At 39.4% G+C, this 17,452-nt stretch overlaps 1 protein-coding gene across 1 annotated transcript in view; it reads right to left on the minus strand.

Annotated features, from left to right (window-relative positions):
* Positions 1 to 699: 699 nt before the first annotated feature.
* Positions 700 to 17,452, minus strand: part of LOC127568201 (phospholipid phosphatase-related protein type 5-like) — a 112,549-nt gene continuing 95,796 nt past the window's right edge. The window contains 2 exon segments of the mRNA XM_052011678.1: positions 700 to 833; positions 15,659 to 15,792. Coding sequence (XP_051867638.1) covers positions 15,751 to 15,792 — 42 coding nt within the window. The 3' untranslated portion in view covers positions 700 to 833; positions 15,659 to 15,750.

Raw genomic sequence — 17,452 nt, forward strand, 5'->3', positions numbered from 1 at the left:
AAAATGTAATTTAAACCACAAGTTACTTTTGTAATTGTTACAGATAACATAACAATCTTTATTTTACATATTTTATATTACATTATTTATAAAATTTTACTTACTATAAAATCTGATTTATATTTGCGGTCCTATGTTTAAATATTTGAGGCAGGGAGAGACTGATATTTTCTATCAAAATGGAAAGTCAAATAAGGCAGTATCTTGCATACTGAATCCTGTATTTAAGTAAACCCAAATGCAGTTGCAGAATTAAAGCCTTATTATTATCATCCAGCTTTAAGTTACTTGTGTACACTTAACGTTGCAACATCAAGAAAATTACTGCTGGACATAAGGACAAAATAATGAGAATGTTCTAAATCACAATACTTTTCATGCGGTATTGCTTGACAAATATTCATTATTTCTTACAGCACAATGAATACAAAATAGGCATTTCTTTCAAAAAGATTCCTGCAAATTTTTTTTTAAAAAAAGCATTAATTGCACCTTAGAGTTTAGAACAGGTTATGTGTTGCATGACTTAGCAATAACCAAAAGTAGTCAGAACATTAGTCTGTGCAAGGGAAAAACAAATACAGAAAATGACAGATATATACTTTCTGCCCCTTAAAATGGTGCCATGTGCTTGATTTATTACAAATGTTCTGTGTACCACCAATGTCGCTTGAATTTTGTGAAGGAATAACAGTTCTGTGTATGTCTTATTAAGTGAGACTGCATCTTGGATTTCATCCCAAATGTGATCATTGGACAGTAAATATGAAGATGCCCAAAGAATAGGACAAACCCCCAGCTGATGATCATGTGACTTCTGCAAAGACGTGATTCTGAAAAATGAAATGAAACAAGCTGAGCTGTTATTACTGGACACAGCGAGACATGTCTGATTGTTATTTATAAGTACCCGTTCCACTTAGCATAGAAAATTTTTATACAAATGTCCCCCCTCCCCCCACCCCCACCCCCACCCCCAAGTTACAAGCCAAGGGGCAGAATGGAGAATGGAAAGGCAGAGAGGTCAACATTCCTGACTCCCACATTGCAATGCTCAGGCATGGGGGTCAGGAATAAGCGACCCATGTGCTACTAGTAAGCAGCCGATAGAGATAATGAATGCATTGGCTCTTTGATTTGATCTGGGATGTCTTTGATTTGCCTGTTTAAAAAAAAAACAAATTGGCTAACACTGAATGTGACCCAATACATCCCAAAAGACACTGGACGGTCAACATTCAGTGCCATTGTGCTTTTATTGGCCATTGACAATGCCGTAATGATTGTTGGAAGTAAATATCATTCAGAAGAGGATGTTACAACTTCCTTGCTGTGCTCAAGATGGTTTAGGCACATGGTTTCTAGTTAGTTGTGCTCTATATGCCTCATCTTACCGAATACTGAAGCCTTTGTTCCCTCAGCACTTGAGTATTACAATATTTTCCTGGTTTATACTCCCAGTCCTAATTCCACCCTCTATCACTTGAAGTCATACAAAGATCAGCTACCTACATCCTAACAAATCTTGTTCACCCATTCTCAGTCACTCACATTGGCTCATCCTAATGTTAAAATCCATTTATGGCCTAACAACTTCTTATCTTGGTAACCTCCTTACCCCCACCAACACCACCCCTCCCCCCTAGCCAATCACAAACCCTCAACTCATCACCATTATCTATGCACTTCTCCAGTCTGGTCTCCTGTGTATCCCCAATTTTTATTGCTGTACCATGGGTGCCTTGTCTTCAACTTGCTCTTACTTTGTTTTTAATGTAAAGAATATCACAAGGTTCCATGTCTGGTCACTGCAACTTAAAATACAATAAATTTGTCTGAGAAACAGGATAAGACACCAAATATGTCATCACAGGACTTATTTTGTCTTCTCTAGGGACAAATCTCTGATCCAAGTAGCAGTTACATTTGACTGAACAACATTGGTTTCACTGCATGAAGAACTCAAAAGGCTATTTTCCTATCACTTTTAAACCTGCACTGAAATGTGTAAACAAGTATTCTTACCATTTTCCATATCCCAAATTGCTAACAATCTGAACATGTTATATTCTGTGCCAGTCTGATGATTATTAAATAGAACTAAAATTTTCTGTCATTATGGTAGTGAAAGTAACAGTATCCCCTGTTATTTATGTGTGAATGGTACAGCAAAATCAAACAGTGAACAGCCATGCAGTTAAAAGTCAATATCCAGACATTGTCTGGGTTGTGCTACTACATAATTGGGTTTGCTAAAGTGGCAATTTGCTGTTGGTCTCACAATTGGCAAGGACTAAATGGCCTGAAGCCAAAGTATTGACTGACAGATACCAATTAATGGCACCACAGAAAGTTGCCTTGTTACTTCAAGTACAAGTAATCCATTAATGTGATGAGAGTAAGTTAATTGCCAATGAGAATGAACTATTGCAAATGCTAGTTCTCATTCCTTTAGATTTTAATTGTTGTTGAAGGTTCCAAAATACCAGATATTAAATTATTCCCCCCTGTTTCCTTTATGCTTTTCTCTCTCTTAATTAGATCCCTATTCCACCCCCTCCCCCAATCCACATACACACAATTCCTCTCTGTATGTCTAATTTAATTCTGAAATTTTCCACTATAATTTGCTCTTCCTTCTTGGTCCTTGTGCTTAAATTCCACAATCCTTCAACAGATATCCAGCTGATTACCCTGTTCTCTCACACTATTTCCTCAGGCACCAGTTTTCCTCATTGCTTTTATCATTCAACCTACTGCACAAAAAATTATTATAAGAACCTACATGTGCAAGGTAAGTCTAACTAATAGCAACTCATTACATGTCCTGCAACATTAGAACCTGGCATAGTTATTTATCAAACAGTTACAACACTGTGCATTCTTAATAAATGTGCATGGAGAATGTGGCTTAGGTATTCGATTGTACTGCATGCACAACAGTGACCAGACTGCAAGGTGAAGATAACGTCAGTTATGTTGTTAAACACAACATGGCACATACAAAGTATGTAATTTCAAGAGGTCCTATCCCTTGATGAATCCACTTCATGTAAGTTGAAGTCATAACTGCACATTTAAAGGGAAGGTGTTCAATGACACAACCATTTATAGAAGCCATTACTTTGGGAAGGTAATGGTTAACTCAAGCTGCTCCAACAGCAGGCAAGGGAATGAGGACCTTGATTCTCAGTCACACCATTTGATTTCTTGTGGAGAGGAGCAGAGGGCTCTCCATGTCCAGAGGCCCAGGAATCAAGTGGCAATGGGAGGAGTTGACCAAAAATTATATTGTTACAATGCTTAAACTATAAGTCAATTAAAAAATTGATAGTCATCAACGTTACTAAAATTGTGCGTTGGAAAACCTTAAAAAATGGTTAATTTTCAGAATTAAAACTCTCAATAAATGAACAGTTCAAACACACATACCAATTTAGTTAACCAGCAAATTCACCATCATCTTTATAGAATTATAGAACCTTTTAATGATTGTAACTCTAACTTACCTTTGTGTAAGCCATTAAAATAGAAGTAAACAAATATATACATCTTAAACACTTCACCACACAGTGTTCATTGTTTTAAAGTAAAAAGGTTGAACAAATGAAAACAAAATTGGCCTTGTTAATTCTATCTCAACTCACACAGAGTCCTCGATACAAAATAAGACAGGAAGACAAAGATGCAAAGTTCAGAAATGCTCAAATATTACTCTAGCTGGTATCCAAATACAAATGTTACAGAAAGCATTATTGAAGGTCATTGTTGAAGAATAAATTCCATGTGGCAATGAACCTTCCTATAAAGTCATGTAGGATTATCATACTGTATTTAATCATTAGCTCTGCATAAAGTACCATGATTCATTTTGGTTTAGCAGTAACCTTTGACATCTGAATACTTTGTCTAAATTTATGGTGATTTGTTTAATATACACAGGATAACCAATGTTATGGGGACATTAATCATTCCCTACAATCACCAGCAGTATGGTTTTAACATCATAAAGGTCAGCATGGTATGGTTGGTTCCAAAATCCTATGATTGCATTATCCAGGCTAATTCTCATAAAGTAACATTGGTTCCAAGATTTCAGATCATATTAGTAGGTCAAATATAAAGTAGTGAAGTATTTTTTGAGGTTGTATATTTCTAGAGATCTTTTGATTGTACACTAGAGCAATTCATCATCTTAATTCATTGTTGATTTAATTCAATTTAATTCAAATTCCTAACACTGGGCTCCTGTAACGCTATCATCTGTCAATTTCTCTATAAATCTCAGTCTGGTATACTGAAAGCCCATCAAATGACCTCAATTTTTGATTGACACTTAAATACTTAGGAGGAAGTCATGGAACTACAGATCAATTACAGCACAGGACACCATTCAGCCTTTTAGGTCTTTACTGGCTCTATGCAAGAGCAATCCAGCTAGTCTCAAATCCTTACTCACTCCCCAGAGACTTCAAATTTCTTCCACTTACTAATCCAGTTCGCACTTACTGATTTACTGTGTAAAAGAACCTTTTCTCAAGTCACTTTTGCCAATCAGTTTTGGGTTGAAACCTTGCATCAGTATGATGCAATTTTTGGCCTGCAATGTTTATAGATTATAGTGCTTAAATCATTAATCCTATCAGAATGTAACACCTAATATTTCTGAGTACTTAAGTTCAGCTACCATCTATCTGCCCATCCCACCTTTGGAGTCTATTACTACCTCCTCACAGTTCACTGTGTTTCCAAGTTTTATGTCATCTGCAAATATGTAAATTGTGCCTTGTACACTGAATTCCAAGTCATTAATGTATATTAAGGAAAGTAGGAGCCTTTAAAGAACTCCATTGTACTGTCCAGTCTGAGAAACAGTATATATCACTGTTTCTGATGTAATTTTCTATCTATTATTGCTACAGGCCCATTTATTCCATAGCCTTAAATCTTAGTGACAAACCCATTATGGACATCCAATCAAAAGCCTTATGGAAGTTCATCTGTATTATTTCAACCACATTTCCCTCATTTACTTCAAAGAAAACTATCAAGTCTGTTAGATGTTCTTTGCCTTTCTCTCATCCAAGTGTCTGCTTGTTCTGTCTCTGATCATTTTTTTTTAGAACTTTCACTGAGGTTAAGCTACCTGGTCTCTAGTTATTGGGTTTATCCCTATATCTACTTGAACAAAGGGCTAACATTTGTAATTTGCCATTCTACAGGGGCCACTGCTGAATATATAAATGTTGGGAAGATGATGGACAGGGCTTTTGCAGCTTCTTCCCTTGTTTCCATCAAGAACCTAGGATGGCTTATCCATTTTAAGTGTTGCTGACCATTCTCGTACCCACTCTGTCCATTTGTATCCTATCCAGAATCTCTTGTCACTTCATATCTCAGTCAAGCTCTCTGCCTCCATAAGTAAATATCCTTTGTGGTTTTTGGTCAGCCCCATCTCTCCTCTTTGGATCCTTTCCTATTCACATGCCATTAGATTACTGTTAGAGTCCCTTTTATGTTTGCTACCATCTTTTTCCATGCTCCTCCTTTGTCGTGTTTACTTCTTTTATTGCTTTGCCTCTGAATTTTCTGTAATTGTTCTTTCTTCCATTTGCTCTGTTTTATTTTGGCCATCCAGGGAATTTAGGCTTTAATGTCCCTACCCTCCTCCTTCATGGTAATATTCTATACTATAGGACCATAAGATATAGGAGCACAATTAGGCCATTCAGCCCATCAAGACTGTTCTGCCATTCAATCATGGCTGATTTTTTTTTTAAAAAAACACCCTCTCCCCCTGACCCTTAGCCCCCTTACCAATCAAGAACCTATCAAACTCTCCCTTAAATACACCCAATGACTTGGCCTTCACAGCCCTCTGCAGCAACGAATTCCACAAATTCACCACCCTCTGGCTGAAGAAATTCCTCCTTATCTCAGTTTTAAAGGGAGGTCCCTTTATTCTGAGGCTGTGCAATAGGATTTCCCCCCTCATTCTCCTGAGCATAGAGTACAGGCCCAAAGACATCAAACGCTCCTCATATGTTAAACCTTTCATTCCTGGGATCATCCTTGTGATCCTCCTCTGGACCCTCTCCAGGGCCAGCACATTCTTCCTTAGACATGCGGCCCAAAATTGCTCACAATATTCCAAATGTGGTCTGACCAATGCCTTATAAAGCGTCTGCTGTACATCCTTGCTGTAGCTGAAACACATTAAAGGCCTCCAGTTGTTCAATTACAGTTCTGCCTGCCAAGCTTTGATTCCAATTTACCCAGGCCAGATCTGTTCTCAACCCACTGAAATTGACCCTTCTTCAATCAAGTATTTTTACCTTGGGAGGGATCTATATCTTTTTGCAATAATTATCCCAAAGTTTATGACATCACAATCAGTGTTTCCTAGATGTTTCCTCACTGATACTTGTTCCATTTGGCCTGTCTCATTTCCCAGAAGCAAACCAGAAACACTACCTTCCTCACTGGGCCTGAAATATATTGATCAAGAAAGTTTTCATGAATACATTTTAGAAACTCCTCCATGACTTTGCCTCTTATTTCATTGCATCCCCCAGACTATTTTTGGATAGTCGAAGTCTCCATTATCAAGCTTTTTGGCTTCTATACATGTCTGTAATTTTCCCACAGATTGGCTCGTCCCTATCCTTCTCACTATTTGTCAGTCCAGAGTTGTCCCACTAGTGTAATCACAACATTTTTGTTCCTTAACTCTGAACAGATAGATTCTGGTCTTAATTGTTCTTGGACATCCTCACTGCAACCGTGCGCTATTCTCCCTGATCAATACTGCAGTTCCACTTCCCCATCATTCCTGAACACCTTGTATCCAGGAATATTTGGAACCTACTTCCCTTTTTTAACCAGCCCATTGTTACTGCCACAGCAATGTAGTGATTATTGGAAATAGTCACAAAAATACCTTCAAAAATATAACTTTGGCATCAAGTTCAGTGTGACAAATGTTTTCCTAGAATCACAAGTATTTCTTTTCAAGAACAAAAGGAAAGCTATTCTATGAAATGATCCATTTCTGAAAATTGATTTAATTATGTTGGTGGACTTGGGTAGAATTTATGGCATAAAGCCTGCTTACAGTTCTTTGTACATTAGATTGACAAAAACAATTCCCTAGTTGCAAGGATTCAAGTATTCTAATCGCTTATGCTTATGAAAGGAGCCAGGTTATAGCCTGTTGCCAATTTTTCTTCCAAAGTTATAGGAATTTGCTAAATATGACTGACACAGATAATTATATTAATACAGTATTAAAGAGAAATGACATCCTTACAAAACGAGCACTGTGGCTTTTCAGTATTTCTGATAGCATAATGATTTTTGGTAAATTAATTACATAGGAATTAATGGCAATACTTACAGTTACTCAATTCCTATTTTGTTCAAGGCAATGCAAGTATCCAATCATATGAATAAAATGGTAATGACAAATATTCCAGGCTAGAAATTAATGAAGTCAATGAGGAACTGCCTTTCAACATTAGCCTTGCCCTTCTATGAGATTCAGCAATGGAAGTCCTGGATGCAAACATCACAATACCTTCTACATGGAGCTGGGGACAGGGTGAATAGGGAAAGAAAATATGCTCCTCCTTTACCAGTGGTATAGAGGTACTGTTTACATGATCAGCACAGTATTTAAACCAGGAAGTGCAAATCAGCATCTGTCATGTGGTTAAAAGAGGTGAAGGGGATTGGACAGGATCCACCCTTGTTGCGAGTTCAGTTCCTATCTGTAACACAAGTCCAGATGCTTCATGCTGTTCAATGCATTTCATTGGTTAGTCAGACAATAGGGTACCATTTTTGAAGCAAATGGCAGACCCCCAGTGTTTTGACAATAATCTCTTTCACTAAAGTTGTTGTTTGATTTGCACATAATTAGACCATAAGATATAGGAGCAGAATTAGGCCATTTGGCCCATAGAGTCTGCTCTGCCATTCAATCATGGCAGATTTTTTTTTTAAACTTATTACATTTCTGCCTTAAATACACCCAATGACTTGGCTTCCACAGCCCTTTGTGGCAACAAATTCTACAGATTCACCACCCTCTGGCTGTAGAAATTCCTCCTCATCTCAGTTTTAAAGGGACTTCCCTTAATTCTGAGGCTGTGCCCTGTGATCCTGGACTCTCCTCCTAATGGAAACATCCTCTCCAAATCCACTCTATTCAAGCCTTTTAGTAACTGGTAGGTTTCAATGAGATTCCCCCCTCATCCTTCTGAACTCCAGCGAGTACAGGCCCAAAGATATCACACGCATCTCATATGTTAAACCTTTCATTCCTGGGATCATTCTCGTGAACCTCCTCTGGACCCTCTCCAGGGCCAGCCCATCCTTCCTTAGATACAGGCTCAAAATTGCTCACAATATTCTAAACGCGGTCTGACTAATGCCTTATAATGCCTCAGCAGTCCATCCTCACTTTTATATTCTCGCCGTCTCGAAATGAATGCTAACATTGCACTTGCCTTCTTTACTACCAACTCAACCTGCAAGTTAACCTTGAGGGAATCCTGAACTAGGATTCCCAAGTTCCTTTGCACCTCAGATTTCTGGATTTTTCCCCCATTTAGAAAATTGTCTACACCTTTATTCTTCCTACCAAAGTGCATAACCCCACACTTCCCTATGCTGTATTCTATCTGCCACTTCTTTGCCCACTTTTTCCAACCTGCCTAAGGCCTTCTGCAGACTCCCTGCCTCTGTGACACCACCTGTTCCTCCACCTACCTTGATATTGCCTGCAAATTTGGCCACAATGACATCAGTTCCTTTTCCAGCTCATTTATATAAAGTGAAAAGTTGTGGTCCCAACACTGACCCCTGCAGAACTCCATTAGTCACTGACAGCCATCCTGTAAAAAGACCCTTTTATCCCCACTCTGACTTCTGCCAGTTAGCCAATCTTCTATCCATGCTAGTATCTTGCCTCTAACACCAAGGGCACTTGTCTTTTTCAGCAGTCTCGTATGTGGCACCTTGTCAAAGCCCTTCTGAAAATAGCAGTGAGCGTCATTAGCCTCATTGCCCTTTTGATAGGAAATATGGTGTCAACGTGGGTGGAGGAAAATTGCTTCTTTCCTTGAACTTGAGTACATACTTGGCATGAAATAATAATGAACTTCAGATAATCACCTGGGTGATAATGTGGCTCACTCATTTTAAGAGGCATTGGGTTTAATTTCATCAAATTCAATTAAATTAAAATTGTGTGGGCTTTTCAATGGCTGGGCAATCCACTCAGTATCAAAAATGGAAAGATAGTCACAAAGTCTTAAATTTGTGGTGATTACAACTAGCTTGAACAATCTTTTCTAATATCACTGGAATGGATTTGCAAGTACAGTAATTATTATTCAAGAATGAGAGTCTTGAAGTGAATGGATTAATTGATTAAAAACTTGTATAATTTTATAGTACAAAAAAGGTTATTTATTCCCGAGTATTATTTTGTGACAACTTGAAAAAACTTGTATCTGTATTATCAAGACACATATATAAAGGGATCTGGCAATATATTCACATAAATCTAAAACTATGATGATAGTTTACAAACGTGCACTTAACATGTTTATCTGAAATTTGATATTTGCATTTTGTAGAAATTGTTAATATATTTTATGAAAGCTAATTCCACTACTGAACAATGGAATCAAAATCTTCAGAATAATGGTCCAAGGATTCACTCATTAGTGTTCTACCCTTATTTACTCAGTACATAACCACCGTTTTATATTCTGATTATTCATAATTTGTTATAGGTGTGCAAACAACTGGTCAAAGAATAATCTGTCATTAATTGAAAATAATGAACAATAAAAACATAAAAGAGTACGTCAGTTGCCGTTGGGGAATATTAGAGAAGAGTGCTGAATTCATTTGTAAAGCACTCTACCATGTGCTATTTTAATGGAGACATTAAATTGTCTAAAACCAAAAGGAACAAAAGCCCAAGATTATGCACTCGCAAAGCACTGGAACTTTCACAGCAAGAATACCTCATGGCATTTTCACGTCAACAGTCATTTTGTCTTCAGCAAAGGCAAGTGATGTGGATATGATTGTTCACAAGCACTTGTGGTCTTTTTGTATCTTTAATTTTTCAGTAATTTCTGTCAAGGCATTCATTTCTAAATCCTGTTAGTTTTTGTCCTCTTACGTAAGCCCCTTTCCAATGTTATAACGTAAATTTCTGCTGTTCTAAATAAAAACACAAAAGCCAATCATCCTAAAATGGTTCTCTATTTTGTGTTTTTATAACCAAAGTCAGAGGTCACTTTCCCTCTTCCATCTCTCTGTGGTGCAGCAGTTGGATTTTTCTGCATGAGTGGAAAATGTAAAACGACAGATCCTCTTGCTAGATATCAGCACCAGAGGCAGTTAGCACAACCATTTCGTGAACATAGAAGCTCTGTTCTCCAAATGGCAAAGCTGTAGAGGTGCTCTATGGGAGTGACAATTGCTACCACTAGCACCTGTGAAGCAGTCTCTAAAGTAAATCCAGGAACATGCTTGCATTCAGGCATCAGCTGTCTGACTGAAACACACTCTCCAGTAGGTTCAGCTACTGCAGTCTGTCAGGGCACTGGAGATAAAGAGAAACCACTGAGCACTGTTGGATAGCACATGAATTGACTGCTGCCAGTGCACCTGTTTATTAGGTTAATCCATTCTTCTATGATTAGTATCACTCTGACTCTATGCATTGCCTGCTTGAGGTTTCACTTTTTCAAATTGCTGTTTATTTCTCCTCTGTGATCTTTCCCTGTTTTGTCTCAGGGCAAAGAGATGAATGGTAATTTCTTCTCTTCCTACCTTTAACAGGATTCAGAGGCAAGAGATCCTGGATTATTCTGTGATTTCTACCTACCTAATACAGAGGCACATCAGGTAGTTCTGCTGCCTCACAGTGACCCATGTTTTATTGAGTGCTGTCTGTGTGGAGCGTACACATTTTCCCTGTTACTGCGTGGATCCAGTTTCCTCCCATGCCCCAAAGACATCAGGGTTGGTAGGTTAAATGGTTACTCTATCTTACTCCAGGCACAGTAGTGGCAGGCATGGTAGTGTAGCGGTTAGCGTAACGCCAGTGACCTGGGTTCAATTCGAGCCGGTGTCTGTAAGGAGTTTGTATGTTCTCCCTGTGTCTGCGTGGGTTTCCTCTGGGTGCTCTGGTTTGCTCCCACATTCCAAAGACGTACGGGTTAGGAAGATGTGGGCATGTTATGTTGGCACCGAAAGCATGGCGACACTTGCAGGCTGCCCTCAGAACACTCTACACAAAAGATGCATTTCACTGTATGTTTCGATGTACATGTGACTAATAAAGAAATCTATCCCAGTCTAAGTGGGAGGTAGAAGAATCAGTGGGGAGTTGATCGAGCTGTGAGAGAAACTAGGTTACCGTGAAATGAGTGGGGGAATGGGACTGGTTGGATTGCTCTGAGAGCCAATATAGACTCAATGGACCAAAGGGTCTCCTTCAACATTGTTAGAAAAAGTGGAAATACAGACAGTACAAGAATTTTACTACTTCCACAAAATATATAGAAAATCCCATGCAAGCTTTCCCTTTGTGTGGCTCTGTGCTTTGTATGGATAAACAAAAACATCCAAATGATAGTCTTTGATATAGAGCTTCTGAGGAAGAACTGCAGGCTACAATAAAGCTGGATGTTAAATTGTCTTCCTGTCATGAGGGCATAATCTTTTATGATATACTGTCACAGTTGATTCTTTAGACAAGTACTGTTGGAGCTTTTATGTCACTGTTGCTCAGCAGACACTGCTGACACAACTAAGGAACTGCAGAAACCTTTTAGATGCACACATCATGTAATTGTGCCACTGACTGGAGATTTGTGTTTGATAGCAGCTGTTAGGACAGACTAACCAGAAGGAGAAGGCAAAGCAGCCCACTGGTTAGTATCTCATCCACTGGTATAAACATCCACCGTCAGCAGGTCATGCGGATCAGCTATAGGATGCACTGCCCCAATTCAACAAAGTCATTTCAACAGCATCCCCAAACACTGTTCTCGTTCACCTTAAAGGGACAGGGCACCAGGTGCATAGGGACATCAGCTCCCAGTTCCAACTTCATTCCAGCTTCAAAAGTATCATCCTTCATTGTTGGCGAGTTACAATCCAGAAACTCAGTAATGTTACAGTACTATGGGCACACTTCAAAGATATAACTGCAGCAGTTCACTCTGGCACACCACCACCACATTTCTGAAGGCCATCCAGGTACAGGCAACAAATGCCTCACTTGCAATGCCCATGTTGAAAAGTGAATTTAAAGTAATAGATTTGTTCGGAATCTTTCTTGCTTGAAGCCCAACTCATTCATCTATTGATATGCTTGCCTGCCTCACCATCCTTGTCGCCAATATTTGTAGAGGATGAGCTGCACATATTGCATAACCGTCAGAATTTCTTCCACATAACACACTTTTTTTTTATGTGCCACACATATAAAATTTATCAAAAAGCTGACCTAAATGCACACTCACTTCCAGACATTTGATTCAGGTCCTCCATGTGTATTGCATACAACTGCACAGTGACATCTGACCATATGCATTGATATCAAATAGTATTTAATCCTCACTGATGTTGCTTATGTGGAATTCTATGGCACATGCAAGGTCTGTGAGTCTTTAAACACTTAAGTAATTCCTGAAGGAAGGTTAAACTCTGCTTTGACTCAAAGGCCCAACACAATCTGGGCTCTTGGTGGGGAACCTCCACTGTTCATCCTTCTCAAGCTTGATTGGTCTTTACTTTTTCATCCTTAGCTATCAACAAATGCACCTCAGACTGCCCTCCTATGTCTCCCTTCCACAACAACTTCTTAGCCCAGTCTCTGATCATCTCTCAGCATCCATCTCCATGTCAACCATCTCCACGTCAACTATCTCCACATTGCCTCCCCAGCTCTCTTCCTCAGTTCCTCTCCTCAACCCAAACCACCACCCTCGTCATCCCTCAGATTCTCCTGCACAATCACACACTCGTTCTGTGATCATTTCTCCATCCCTAAATCTTCCTGATTAATCTTCTCTCCTTCCTCACCTTCTCAGACTACTCTGCAATCACATCCTTGCCTTCATTTGTGCATGCAAGGCCCATACTACCACCATGTACCTGCTAGAGTATCAGTGCCTGGGGTACTCGCATCATCTAGTGCGGGCATCACCACAGCAACATATGTTACACTTTTTAAAAATTTCCATTTGAAGCCAATTTACCTCCTTTGCATGAGATCCAAAATAATATCACTTGACCATAACATTCTCTGAAGGTGTCTAGCTGCTGTCATTGTTCATTGTTACACAAGTATTCAAAAAGCTGTTGTCTTACAAATAGGAAGTTCTGCTGTGGAATTGCCAGACTAAAATTGCAACAGTTTAAGGAGAAGGCATAATTGTGGCTTCTGTATAATTGGGCATTGACTTTAATGTGAGTTTATTGATGGTTTAATGGTGTCATTTATAAGGATATCCACTTCAAATGTGTGAATGTATAGGTTTATGATCAGCTGATTTGGAATCAGAGCTACTCTATACATTAATATATGTATCTATCATTGCTACATTTTATTCATCTTTGTGGCTGTGCTGCATTTATTAACTGAGTCATATATTAGAACACAGAACATAGAATAGTACAGTACAGGATGTTGCTCCAAACTAATTAAAAGAGCAATTAAATGCTTAACTAAATTAATCCCTTCTCCTACACAATGTTCATATCTCTCCATTCCCTGCACATTCATGTGCCTATCTAAGAGCCTCTTAAGCGCCCATATCATATTTGCCTCCACCACCACCCCTGGCAGCACATTCCAGGCGCCCACCACTCTCTGTGTAAAAAAAAAACTTGCCCTGCACATCTCCTTTGAACTTACCCCCCTCTCACCTTAAATGCATGCCCTCTGATATTAGACATTTCAACTCTATACAAGAATCATGCTAGCCACATTTAAACCAAAGTCTTGTATGCTGACTCAGCTGGGCATAGTAGCTCATACGGTATCATTCTTGAAGAAAAGCAAGGGAGATGTCATGAGTTTTCTGGTGAATATGTGTCTCTAGATCATTGTTTCTAAAATAAATGAGATTATCTGGTGATGATCATCTTGGAGTTTGCTGTGGTAGATTGGCTGTGGTAGATTATTTCACCAATGGTTTTTGTGGTTGTAAAATAGTTTAGAACATCATAAAAGGGATGTGAATGCTACTATATAATTGCACATCTTCCTTTTTACTTTAGAGACCAATTGTAGACATAAAGTTAAATCAATCTTTGTGCTTGTTATTGCAATTGATCTTCACATCTTCAGTGTTTAATTGGGGCAGGTCAATACAAGGCAGAAGTAAAGAAGGTGAGAAGAATATTGGTAGAATAATCAAAATGCAGTGGAAAGGGAATTGTTTAACAGAATCTTTTTCAAAACCTTTCTAGCTGTTGTCTTCTATTTTACCTGGAATAGCTCTTCCTCTTTGCTCAAGGAAAGGTGGGAAAGTATTGCGGGTTTGTACATGGATTGGGTGGCATGCATTCTGCACACACCAGAACAGGACCACACAAATTGGTCCCTTGGGGCCAACCTCAACATTTGCAGCGAGTTGTCCAGAATCAGCTCACTCAGGCACGGGATCTAATTGTATGCCCCCCCGCCTTACTGACAGCACTGGTAAGTTGTAGGTAGTTGGTGGTGGGGTGGTGATGAAGAAGGGGAAAAAATTACAGGAGGGTGAGGTGTACAGTGGAGCCCATCAACTCAAAACAGAGCTACGTTAAATGGAAGCCTCCGCTTCTTTCTGATCTCTAATAGCCTCTCCTTAACTCTAAAAAAAAGTGAATGAAGATCCACTTTCATAACTATTGACCTAAAGGTATTGATCCTATTTGTATTGCAGTAATGGAGGATGAACTGGGGTCCTTTCCTGGTTCCATGGTACTTAGTAATCTTTAACAATCTTTAACCTTAATCTTTATCCTTTGCCAGAGTCCTTTTCCAAAGTAATGTTACCATTCCATCCCAAGAACTACATGAGATTTTGGCAGCAACTTCCTCTGATATTACTGAAGCCCTTGAAGGATGAGGCATTTCCAGCTTCTTCAGTAACAACAGATGCCACATCTAATGCAAGACTGTTCATGCTAGTCAGGGAAGGACAACTGGACAAAGAATCACTCATGTGGGAATGAGATGAGGAGGAATTTTTTTCTTTTAAGAGGACTGTAAATATTTGGAATTCTCTACCCTAGAGAACTGTGGATGCCATGTCATTAGGTATATTCAAAGCTGGTGGTGGATTCAATGGTAATAGAGGACTGAAGGGAAAGTGGAGCTAAAGTCAATGATCAAGTCAGTCACAATTTTATTGATCAGCAGAGTAGGCTTCAGGAGACACATGGCATACTTATGCTCCTATTTCTTATCTCTCTCTGACCTGCAAATGGTTAAGACTCCCATAGATTTTGGAAGAGCAGAACACGTAAAACAATTCTTATTTGGACAGCAAACTTGCTTATTGCAGAGAAGGTAACAGATAGAAATGCTTGTTTTACTTTATTTGAAAACAAGCACATTCTAATAACTTACCTGTGCTGCACTTAATTTTCCTAATGACTTTCCATACGTGGTAGGGTGATCAAAGACATATCAGTCATACTGCCGGTACTGTAGGTTTTCATTTACAGTGTGTCTTCCTTAAAGTTATGTACCACACACGCAACCTTTTAACATGTAAAATAAGAGAAGAAAGATAATAATACAAATTGCAGTACTTGAATTCATTGGTTTAAACTATCAACATGCATATAGACACAGGTTAGAGTTAAAACTTTCCACTATTAACTTCTCTTTGTGAGCCAAGTATGAGAAGTACATGACATTTTTTATTGTTGAGAGCAATTTCAATCCTTTGGAGATTGGATACATACGGTAGTGCCTTTCCACTCATTGAGTTCTACAGTTAAACCCAGAGCCAATGAGAAAATCAGAGGTCATTGACATGAATACACAAACAGAATAAAGAGAAGACAGAAAATGGAGGCTAACACTGAGGCATTTAGAAGAGTGTTCATAGTTGAGAGTTTACCAATGGGCCAGGAAAGTTTAAAAGTACTATACAGATGTAGTTGGAATTGGCTTCATTGTAGCTGGTTTCCAGGTAGAACACAAGGTTGAGGGGGGAAGGTGGTGTACAAAAGACCTATTTTACAGGGCTTCTGCCCTGTCCTCCAAGAATGCGTGAAGTATGTTTGGTTCCAGGTTGGCCTTGTATATTGTTTGAAATCCCGGCTGACTTCACGTGCAGGCTTGGGTTTCAGTGGGTTTGCTGCAACCCAAGAACCAACTTTAATCTTCCAGTGGATCCAGGGGAAGGAGCAGTCTGCCCAGCCATCAGCAATTCTCAAGGTTACTGTGAGCTTATTAACCAAAGCTCATTCCAATCCTCACCTCCTAGGACTTGCCAGAAGACAGTTGTGCCCATTTGCTTGTGGACATCAGTGAACGGGTCAATGATAACCTGCAGCTTAGTCTCTCAACCTACAGATCGGTATATCGCAAGTCAATGACAGAAACTCGGGTGACCTTGGTTCTGGAGGAGAGGTAGTGTAGGTTAAAATTTTCCCATCTGTTCTGCGGATTAGCTCCACTCCAGTGGAAAGCTTGTTGGGATGAGGGGCAGTATCACAGCGAGAAATATTGAGTAAAGTGTTGGGGCAATGACTGAGTCTTGCTTGAGACCAATCTGCACTGAGATTGGGACAGCTTGTTGGTCAAGATCACGGCTTGCAAGCTATCATGTACCAGAAACAAATATCTTCAGGCAGCATATCTAAGGATGTTCCATGCTTCCTCCTGATTGCTGGAACTTTCTTGTAGCTGAAGGGAATTGGCAAGCCCAGTAGTTATCACCATCCTCACCTGCCCCTGAAACTGTCACCCAAGCCCACTTCAGACTCAACCACACAAGTATGGTAGGTTTCCACCCTGAAGGCATTTTGTGATAACCTGCAGTTCTATAATCATCACTACTGAGACAATCGTTAACCCAGGCTTCTGGGTTACCAGCTTAGCAAATTAACCATTGCACCACCTCCATAACTGGGAACCAGCTCAGGAATCAGAAGCAGAGTCGTACAGCATAGAAACAGTCAAGTTGCGCTGACATCAAGCACCGCTTTACACTAATCCTATTTCTATTTTCCCCACAATGCCATCAACTCCTGTATGCACAAGGGGCAATTTACACTGGCCAACTAAACTACCAATCTACACATCTTTAGGATGTGGGAGGAATTCCATCCAGTCAAATGGAGAACATGCAAACTCTACACAGGCTAGAAGATATTTTGAGTGGCAAAGCATCTCAGCAAGTAGAGCTGC

Source organism: Pristis pectinata, chromosome 3 (genome assembly GCF_009764475.1).
Source record: "Pristis pectinata isolate sPriPec2 chromosome 3, sPriPec2.1.pri, whole genome shotgun sequence".
In the NCBI taxonomy this organism is placed as follows: Eukaryota; Metazoa; Chordata; class Chondrichthyes; order Rhinopristiformes; family Pristidae; genus Pristis; species Pristis pectinata.